Source organism: Drosophila guanche, unplaced genomic scaffold (genome assembly GCF_900245975.1).
Source record: "Drosophila guanche unplaced genomic scaffold, DGUA_6, whole genome shotgun sequence".
NCBI lineage: Eukaryota > Metazoa > Arthropoda > Insecta > Diptera > Drosophilidae > Drosophila > Drosophila guanche.
Genome location: NW_022995743.1, coordinates 1,501,612 through 1,512,446, shown reverse-complemented (window position 1 = coordinate 1,512,446; position 10,835 = coordinate 1,501,612). Strand labels below are relative to the sequence as shown.

Here is a 10,835-nt window from a genome sequence, read left to right as displayed (position 1 = left end):
GAGCAATGGCTGGGATAGATGGATAGATGGATGGATGGTTGGATGAGTGAATGCATGACCAAATGACCAAATGACTGAATGAATAGATTGAGCGTGGAATCCCGAATAGATGGATGGCTCGTATAAATGTCCAGCTATTTAGTTTCGGTTTGCTGTGGTTTGACTTTGCTTGTGTTTCTCCCCCCGCCAGTGCTCTGGGAAAAAGTTGATATTGTGCTTTTGCCAGCTTTTAATGTTGTTTTGGGGGACAATTGTCGGGCTCCACGGAGAGGTTTTCAGCCTGACAAATGGCATAGCAATTACGAATTAACTAGCAGCTGGTTAGTGGGCAGTGGGAAGGGGGTGGTGGCCTGATTCCCCGTGCGGTCAGTGGAGAATTAACAAGCAGAAATTGGATACAAAAAAATAATTGTAGCTAGATAGAGCTGGATTTCGGGTATTTTCTGCTTACAACTTCTTGAAGTGAAGATCATTTAACAGTTATTTAAGTGTCTGCCTCATGCGACGCATGCCACAGGGATGCCGAGTGCATATTTGTAGCTGAAAATGCTGTGGTCGTTGGCCCGGGACTGCCAGCAGAACAGAATGGAGTACAGCCGCATAGATTCTTGTGGAGAGAGACACCATATTATCGCACAAAGGACCTCAGCACTTGCACAGGCCAACCGCAGTCGAGTGGAGCTACCAGGGAGAGACGAAGAAATATTGCAGTGCAAATATTTGTATCGCATACTTTGGGGCACACACGAAAGTATCTTCTCGTAAGTGTGTGTATCTCTCTGCTCTCTCTTTGTGTGTGTTTTGGTGCGACGAGGGGGGGGGAATGCACTACCGACGGGAAGTACACAGCTTTTGCTCGATGGAAAACCCGAAACGAGAACGAGATAAGCTGTGAGCTGGCTGTCTACGTACAAAAATCGCATCTCAGCGCTCGCTGGAATCCAGTTATCAGCATCATGTCGATGGGAATAGAGATGCAGCTTCTACTCATCATCGTTGCCCTATGGCTGGGGGGCAGTGGGGCGTACAATGTGCCCAAGGCCTCCGTCAAGGTCAATTCGCCCAATGGCTTCGAGGTATCCATACCGGACGAGCCGGGCATCTCCCTCTTTGCCTTCCACGGCAAGGTCAACGAGGAAATGGACGATCTCTCGGATCAGACCTGGGCCGCCGACATTCTCAGCGCCCGCAACGGACGCTGGACTTACCGCAATCGCAACCACAAACTGCAGCCCGGTGATGTGCTCTACTACTGGACAACTGCGCGCTACCATGGCGTCGACTATCACAACTACAACCAGCGGCATGTGGTCGGAGCAGGAGGAGGAGGGAGCACGCAGCGCATCGATGCACGGGGCAAAGCCGGAGGCCATCAGCCGATTGTAGTCAACGGCCAGCCAACGATCAATATTTATGTGGCATAAATTATATAAAAATGAAAGCGTAAATAGATTTTATTTTACTACTGGGATTTGATTTCAGTGATAGATGAAGCGCCTTGAGCTGCTGCTGCTAGTGATGAGACACCTCTCTGAGAAAATTGATTTGCACTCAGCACAAGAATATATCAATATCCATTCCCCTATGTCTATACATGGATGGTGGATTCTGTTGGTTGGATGTCACTGGCGCTCCTTTAACCCGTTGCATTGTTTTATTTTCAACCCGTTTTCATCCCAAAATGGCCATAAATCAAAGAAGCACTTTGTCACAGATATGGAACGCAAGTATCCGGATCGTATAAATCATTTCGAAATCGCAACTTCCCTCTGCACGGCACCCTTCACTCAACCCGCTAGACCTGTGTGACCCAAAAGCGAAAAAAAGTGCCACCAAAACACAAACAGCGTGAAGGAAACTATTCGCAAAGATGCGTATCGTATCGCAGCGGTACTTCCTCCTATAAGCTGCACAAAGGGTTACTCTTGGCCCATCTTACTTTCTCTAGAGACCACAACACAAAGACCAGATAGACTAGTAAAAGTTTTTGGAACAACACCACTGCTTGTTGGGAAGTTTTTCCTGTGGGTTGAGGGGGAAGATTGGCAGCTTATGTGGGGGGTGTAATCGACTTGAAATTCGATAGATTTAGAGCCCTTTTGAAACACTCATATGACAATGTATGATAAGAAAATATAAAATAATAAATAAAATAGTATGTAAGCTCAAATGACTCGGAATATATGGAGTATGATGTTCAAATAATATACAAAGTTTTGTGTAGACTCACCTTCCATTCAACACAAATCTCTTTTGCTTTTCAGTTCTTTTGGACAGCATTGTGCTGTTTTCCGCTCTTTCAACAGTTTTTGCGGTTTATTCTACTGTTTATAGTTTTCGTATAAACTTTCACTCACTTTTGCCGTATCCGCCTGGCACTCCTTGCCATCATATTGACCATCGACACTTACACTTGCACTTAACACTGAGTGAGATTTTTTTTCCGCTATTTCTTTAGTTTTGCGGAGCATTTAACTGTCTTTGCTTCTCACTCACTCTTACACTGCACTCACTTTTGCCGTAACCGCCTGGCTCTCCTTGCCATCATATTGACCATCGACACTTACACTTGCACTTAACACTGAGTGAGTTTTTTTCCGCTCTTTCTTTAGTTTTGCGGGGCATTTAACTGTCTTTTCTTCTCACTCACTCTTAAATTTAACTCACTTTTGCCGTAACCGCCTGGCTCTCCTTGCCGTCATAATGACCATCGACACTTACACTTAACACTGAGTGAGATTTTTTTTCCGCTCTTTCTTTAGTTTTGCGGAGCATTTAACTGTCTTTGCTTCTCACTCACTCTTACACTGCACTCACTTTTGCCGTAACCGCCTGGCTCTCCTTGCCATCATATTGACCATCGACACTTACACTTGCACTTAACACTGAGTGAGATTTCCGCTCTTTCTTTAGTTTTGCGGGGCATTTAACTTTCTTTGCTTCTCACTCACTCGTACACTGCACTCACTTTTGCCGTAACCGCCTGGCTCTCCTTGCCGTCATAATGACCATCGACACTTACACTTGCACTTAACACTGAGTGAGATTTTTTTTCCGCTCTTTCTTTAGTTTTGCGGAGCATTTAACTGTCTTTGCTTCTCACTCACTCTTACACTGCACTCACTTTTGCCGTAACCGCCTGGCTCTCCTTGCCATCATATTGACCATCGACACTTACACTTGCACTTAACACTGAGTGAGATTTTTTTTCCGCTATTTCTTTAGTTTTGCGGAGCATTTAACTGTCTTTGCTTCTCACTCACTCTTACACTGCACTCACTTTTGCCGTAACCGCCTGGCTCTCCTTGCCGTCATAATGACCATCGACACTTACACTTGCACTTAACACTGAGTGAGATTTTTTCCGCTCTTTCTTTAGTTTTGCGGGGCATTTAACTTTCTTTGCTTCTAACTCACTCTTACACTGCACTCACTTTTGCCGTAACCGCCTGGCTCTCCTTGCCATCATATTGACCATCGACACTTACACTTGCACTTTACACTGAGTGAGATTTCCGCTCTTTCTTTAGTTTTGCAGGGCATTTAACTGTTTTTACTTCTAACTCACTCTTACACTGCACTCACTTTTGCCGTAACCGCCTGGCTCTCCTTGCCATCATATTGACCATCGACACTTACACTTGCACTTTACACTGAGTGAGATTTCCGCTCTTTCTTTAGTTTTGCGGGGCATTTAACTGTTTTTACTTCTCACTCACTCTTAAATTTCACTCACTTTTGCCGTAACCGCCTGGCTCTCCTTGCCATCATATTGACCATCGACACTAACACTTGCACTCTTTCTTTAATCTTGCGGGGCTCTCATCTTTTTTTACTTCTCACCCACTCTTACGAACATTCACTCACTTTTCGGCCTCTTTTAATGCACCTACGCTCACTCTCACATAAAAAAAAACACGAAACTCAAGATGAGTTACAGCCAAGCGCCGTTATTTTCCTTTAATTTCCACTCAATTGTGGCTTTGCATCTCCGAGATTTTCGACAACTTTTCAACTTATCACACGGGGTTTTTTATACTTTTCCGAACATTTTGCAATACTTTTCTGGCCTTTTTGCCTAGCGAAAAAAGGCATGCGTCTGCGCTGGGAGTTTAAATTTGACTTAGCGATCTCTTCCCACTCAAAGTAATTTGGAGATGAACGAACTGCCATGGGTGAGAGCATTTAAGAGCGGCTTTGCGTTTCTGTGTGTGTGTAGAAGGGCAGAGGAAGATGATAAAAGCGAGGAGGAGATCCATCAACACAGATAAGACACTTCAGTTGAACATTTTTGGCTTTCTTCTGCATGGTGTCTGCATAGTGCAATGACCAGAAGCGGGGTCGACAAATTAAGAGCCAGTTGTTGAGACCATCTAAGAGGAGCGGGGCACCCTTTGCCATATCGTTTTGCATGCGCTCTCGCAGAAAGAAGGCAAACGCAAAAGGCAACCCAAAAAAAAAAACTAGCTGAAAAGAACATCACGCCATGGCACCGTTATGTTACTTCGTCTTCTTTCTACTCTAATTCCAATAACTGTGTATGAGCGCGGGAGGTGGCGATAAAACTGCGACGCCATTGAAAATTGTCGGTAATATTTTCACATATAAAACGCATTTAAAACATTATTTGTAGTTGCTGTGGCTTGCGTTGTCTCTCCACTCGCATGGTCTTATATTTTCCAGCCTTGTACGCCACTTTTCGACATTTCACAAAATGTTTTCACATTTTTTCGCCATATATTCTTTATAAACACTTGCTATACTTCTCACACGGCTTTTTATATAATTTATTTTCATTTATCCGAACATTTCCGTATTGTTTTACGCAATTTTACCTCCGCGACCCGAAAACCATGCGTCTGCGCCAGTAACTTAAATTTCACTTAGCGCTCTCTTCGCACCAGAAGTCATTTGTGAAAGGTTCTGAGAGCGCTTTGACCACTGCAATGGCTGCGTATATGTAATTGCTATGGCTTATGTTCAATACTGGGCAGAGGGAGACGGATGGACAGTGGATCCACCCTTCACACCTGTGGCAGTACACTGAAGCGTGGGGAAAAAGTTAAGAGCGCGCCATTGCTGAGAGGTTCTAAGAGCGTCTTTGCATTTGCAATGGAAATATCTTCTTGTTGTTGGTATGGACTCTGGATGTCTGCCATTGTGTGGGAGTAAGAGGAAGAGGGCCTGTTTTGTGTTAGATCTCTGCCATCGCCTTGCGCTTGACCCTGTGCCGCTGACCGCTCTCAGCGCCCGAAGCTCGAGATAAAACAGAACCTCTGGAAGAGAGCAGGCCATTTGTTAGTAAGTACTAATTTACTGGAATTTAAGACTTATTTATGGCAAACAAAAAAGTGCCTCCAACGCTGCAGTTTATCAGGCAATGCACATCTCATACATACAAACATAGGAGCATGAGTATATGCATCATATATGTATATGTATGTATGTACATGCAGATGTACATATGTATTGCATCTGTGAAATCTGTGGAATGGAGACAGCAAACGCAACTGACGCTGTCAGCAACATTTGCGAGGCTGCCGGTGCCGCTGTCTCTCTCATTTTCTCATTTCGTACCGCAGCAGAATTCTAGCTTACGGCAAGTTTGTGGCAGTTTTCAGTTTTGGCACTTGCCCCATGCCACACCCACAATTTTTCACGTGGCAGGCGCAAAACTGACTTGCCACGACAACTTTATAAGGCACTGAGAAAACTGTTGCAAAAAAAAAATTGGACATCCACCTGCCCCACCCCATATACCGTATAAATATATTTTTATGTGCAGCTTAAACTTTTGCTGCTTGTTGCAATAAAGAAATATTTAAATTTGCCACTTTTACGGGCATGCCAACCCCAATAACACTTGGAATACAATTTTTGATGGCCATTTGTACATTTCTAAGCCATGGATAAAACTACGGAAAAGAGAATTAGTAAATAAAGTTTATACGCCATTAATGCCAGAAATAAATGGAGCCAATAAACCGGCACACTTTTACGAGGTGCACTGGAACTTAATTGATATAATAAAAGGAGTTGCACGGCAATCGATGGGGAACTTGCAACAAAGTGCTTGGGAAATATGATGCATTAAATGGAGGTACATTTCTTTGACATTTCATTTTAATACAGATCAGTTTTGAGCAATGAAAAGGCGTCAAACTTTTAATCTCTTAGCACTATTTGCTTTGAATCTTGTACAGATTAAAGTTTAAAGCTACTAGAAAGTAGCAAAAGTAAGATTACAATCTCTGCTCTTAATAGTCAAAGTAATTTATGTTTTTCTTATACATTTTTTCGTTTAATTAAGATAATAATGATCTCTATATGGCCCTCCTGTGTTCAATCCATTGTACAAGCCACCGCCACCCGCTGAACCACCAAAGGGGCTTTCCGTATGGCCAAACGGGCCTCCTGCTAATCCATGTGTTCCACTGATGGGTCCCGAGTTTTGGCTCTTTCTAACAAAAGGTCCGCCCGAGTGGATGCCAGTTATCAGGCCGTCATCCTCCTGTGGGTTCTGGAAGGGTCCGCCACTTGCGCCACCCGAAATGAGTCCAGCATCGAGATTATTTGTGTGAAATGGACCGCCTGTTTTGGTGCCACTAATCAAACTATTTGCGGATTGGTAGCCATCTCTATAGTATGTGGGGTTGGCCAGAGTCGAGGCCACAGCCAGCAGCAGCAGCACAACAGCGAAAATCGATCCCATCTTGAGCTCTAAAAATACGCGACTGATGGGACAGAAAAAACCAAAACAAAATAAATCAAAACAAGTCATCGATGAGATGAACTGAACCCCTTATCAGAAATACTTGAACGAAAAGCTCCCACGAAGCTTTTTCGATCGGGCTCCGCTGGACTTAAGCTTTAAGCTTGACAGAGTAAACTTTTGAGGGGAAAGCCAGGCAAAGCCTCCCGCCCATAAATTGCCAACAAAATAACCAAAAAGTGAGTGTAACTTTTGCCATGAATATAAATACGTGCCCGGGACACGTTCCGGCTGATGGCAACTATCCGAAGAACCCCATGGACGGGCCAGCAGCAGCAGCAGCAGCAGTCTCTCTCTTTCTCTCTCTAATGTCTAAAATATGAAGCCTGAACGCGTTTTTGAAAGGGAACGAATATCTACCCACCGAGTTGGAAATTAATTATAAAAGATTCCGCTGCCAGAAAGTTAAATATTTTTGCCCCAACTTCGCTGCAGCTTCAAAGTGTGAGGGGGCGGAAAATAAGTTGCCAGCAACTTGACGCACATTTGTCACACGCCACCCGTGGCAAAAGGGGTACCCGTCTACAGGTGTCTTGCCACACCCCTGCTGCTGCTGCTGCTGCTGCTGCTGATGCCTCACGCTCTCTTGTGCGCTCTTGGCTGCCGCTGATATATGGCTCTTTGAAATTAGTCCAAGTGCAGAATGTCTGAACGGTGTAAAAAATGGCAAGAAATTGCGAGAAATTGAGAATAATTGTAGAACTTTGTCAGGCTGTTGTCGATGTTTGTGTTGGTGTTGCGGAAGGTTGGGTCGAGGGGTCGTGGGTGTGGCCTTACGCTTCGAACTCTGAAGTTAATCGAAAATCACTTCATCTTAAGGTTTGATAGAGTTTTCGCATAAAGGAATACTGCAAAAGGAAAGAATGCGGACTTCTGTTTAGGATTGTGGTCGTTCCTGACAGAAAACCACCAAAGCTCAACCGAGTACCGCAGGACCACTACATCTTTTGATAGCCCACAGATTATGTTCATTTTATGCATAAGGCAATTGAAGTAGCTTTAATTTCCTCTAATTTCGCAAGATTGATTGAACATATTAATCGTGTTTCTATCCAATTATCCGCAGGAAGTGATAAGTACATAAATTTGTGTATAGCTCAAAATGCATTTAATGCAATCCAAAATGTTTGCACCTCATGTTCCTATGTCAAATGCTCCACATTTACACTGAGAACAATTTATAATATTTTATGAACATTTCTTGCATATGTTGCTAGGGTTTTTCCGGAGAGTTTTCCTATTTTATTGATACACACTCCTCTTGATAACAATGTCCACGCTTTTCCTTGCTGTGTAGCTCCATTGAGTGGGTGGGGTTTCGGGTGCTGAGTACTCAATTAGCATTAATGAATCCTCTAGCAGGATAATGTCTGTACCGTGCAGAGCGTAAGTGGCGGAGTGGAGTAGTGGAGGGGCTACAGTGCAGTGGAGTGGAGTGGCGAGTGTACACTGTGCAGCTCACCTGGATAATTGAATTAATGGCGCACTGGCGCTGCCTCTGCTGCTGCCTCAAGTTGTTGTTTGCTTATTAGGCTAATTGTCTTTATTAAGGCCACCTGCCTTTGCCTTTGCCTTTGTCTTTGCTTTGATTTGCCGTTGCTTGGCCGCCTTTGTGACGTTCGGTCCGAGAGAGAGTCGATGGCAGGCGCTCTTAGATTCGACTTTCTTGCCATTCTCTCAACTGATCAAATGCACTTTCCATGTTCTCCACCAGCGACAGGCAACAATGGCTCACGACGCAAGTCATCTGCAGTCTGCATTCTAAAATCACACAAAACATTTTCCAAATGCGAAAGTGCAGTCAAAGTCGTGCACTATGCAGTGCCCCCGCTGTAACCAGCCAGCGAGAGCGCACCCCACCTCCCGCACCATGCCATTCAGCTACCTACTCCATCATTCTTCCTCAGCGCTGCCCTCCGCTGATCAGCCATTTAACAGACCTACCTATACACTAACAAAGAGTATGACGACCGAGCGCAGTTGTTTGCAAGTCAGAGGGAGGAGAGTCAGGCGTGTTTTTGTTTGTTTCAATTGGAACTGCATTATTAATCTCATAATCTCTTTTCACTCTAAGGTCTAGCTCAAAGTAATAAAACCTTCCACATACACGACCGCTGTGTGAGAGTATCCAAAAGCGTCAGTGTTTGGTTTACGTTTTTCCACTCACTCCCTCTCTTTTGCCATTTTGTTTGTGCTTGTGCACTCATCCGCTGATAGAGACATTGCAAAAACAGAGCATGGCAGACGACGCACAAAGAGAGGCAGAGCGAGAGCTGTGTGTAGTAGTGAGGCAGCGTGAGTGAAAGAGCGCGCGTACGCGACAGAGAGCAAATTCCTCTCATGCTAGTAAATTCTAACAGTGCTTTGCGCTTTGTCTGCTGCAATTCTTGTTGTTGTTGTTATATTTAGCATTGCATCCGTAGACGCAATTTATATAAAGTTTAATTGATTGGAAAATCAAATTGATTCGATTCGATTCGATTCGCACAGCAAAGGCAACAATAAAACGAAGCTGCGGCCACAGACACGTCCAAAGATATTACCCATAAACCCCGCAATGTACAGACCAGGTTATGCTCTAGTCTGCTCTGCTACGACTCCAAACAGAATTTCAGCGTCAAAGTCGTTTATTTGGAAACTATGTGCATATTTCATTGCATTACGGAACAAGCACATACTTTGACATGGATACATGGGCCAGATTGGGGGATAAAAAGCGGTGAGGTGAGAAAATGAATGAATCATCAATAAAATGACCTGCTTAAGGTGAAAATATATTTACTTTGTGGGAAGTAAACATAAAGAGGAAGGTAACCAAGAAGCAGAAAGAGAGTTGAGTGAAAATGAGCAGAGAGAGAGAGTGGAATAAATCTCATAAATGAAATAAGTTAATGCCACACCATCAAATGAGAGCAGAAATATGCAATTAATAAATAATATTATCATAGTAACCCGAACAGTTACCCTACAAAAGAGTAATGAACTGGCAACGAGACTACAAACAATTGCAAACGAGTAGGTAATCATGTAAAGAGTTAATGCAATGCAATCATTTACATACATTACCCCCCCACGCACCACATAACACCACACCTCTCCCCCAGCCCTGTCTCAGCGGACCAACTTTCAGCCATTGCATTTTATATCCACTTTAGTTTTAGCTTTCGCTCTCGCTCTCGCTCTCTCGTATTTTCACAATTGCTTTATTTCACTAGTGTTATCTAGCAAAAACGGGAGTTGAATAAACTGCTGCCCAGCACACACACACACACACAAAGCCGCACATCCGTTACCCCTCCACACTCTAAGAACTGTGAGTGGAGAGACAAGAGCCAACAAAAACAATGCACGTCTGTCATTAACAAACAGCGCAATACCTGTTTAATTTTTATTGTGAAACTTACCACACAGCGAGAGACACAGAGAGAGAGGAAGAGTGGGAGAGCTGAGAATTTTCTCAATCTCAATCTGCCACCCACCCACTCATTGTCGTCGTTGGAGGCGCCTCGGCTATCGAGCTAGAACGATATGTTTAATGGGTAAAAAGCAATAGAAAAACTTTTGCGTATAGCAAAGCAATTCAATTGAAAATAATTAGAAACGTAGCCAGAGTCAGTCAGCCAGGCAGGCCACATGGCGAAACTTCTTAATTGCCCGACTATAAATAGAGTACAGGTGGGAAAGAGTATGATAGTGCAAGGGAGGAGAGGGGAACAGAGCAAGTTGCATTATGCATAAGCCGACAACGCCAGAAAACAGAGACACACCGCACACCACCCGCACGTAGCGTATCCCAAGGTGTATTTAGTTGTAAGGTGAACAATAACTTATTCACCACGCGCCACGGATGGAGATTGGTCACCGAAAGAGATTTCACTGCGTCACCTTCTACCTAAACTCTGCTTGCGCGTATCCATTCAGACAGAGCGAAGCGAGAAATGACAGACAAATCGAAGAGATGCCAGTCGGAGCAAGAGCGAGGGCGAGGAAGAGAGCGAGAGATAGAGAGAAGAGAATTGCGTTTCTTGTAGCTGTATATAATCCGCGCTTTTATATTTTGAAG

The 10,835-nt window shown here is 44.0% G+C and overlaps 2 protein-coding genes across 2 annotated transcripts; one reads left to right on the top strand and one right to left on the bottom strand.

Annotated features, from left to right (window-relative positions):
* Window positions 1–936: 936 nt before the first annotated feature.
* Window positions 937–1,448, top strand: LOC117580491 (gram-negative bacteria-binding protein 3). The gene has a single exon (XM_034267082.1). It carries the CDS (start codon window positions 957–959, stop codon window positions 1,422–1,424), a length of 468 nt encoding a protein of 155 aa, XP_034122973.1. The 5' UTR covers window positions 937–956; the 3' UTR covers window positions 1,425–1,448.
* Window positions 1,449–6,273: 4,825 nt separating this feature from the next.
* On the bottom strand, window positions 6,274–6,734 carry LOC117582938. Its single transcript, XM_034271045.1, has one exon. The coding sequence runs from the start codon at window positions 6,710–6,712 to the stop codon at window positions 6,302–6,304; it is 411 nt and encodes a 136-aa protein (XP_034126936.1). The 5' UTR covers window positions 6,713–6,734; the 3' UTR covers window positions 6,274–6,301.
* Window positions 6,735–10,835: the final 4,101 nt, after the last annotated feature.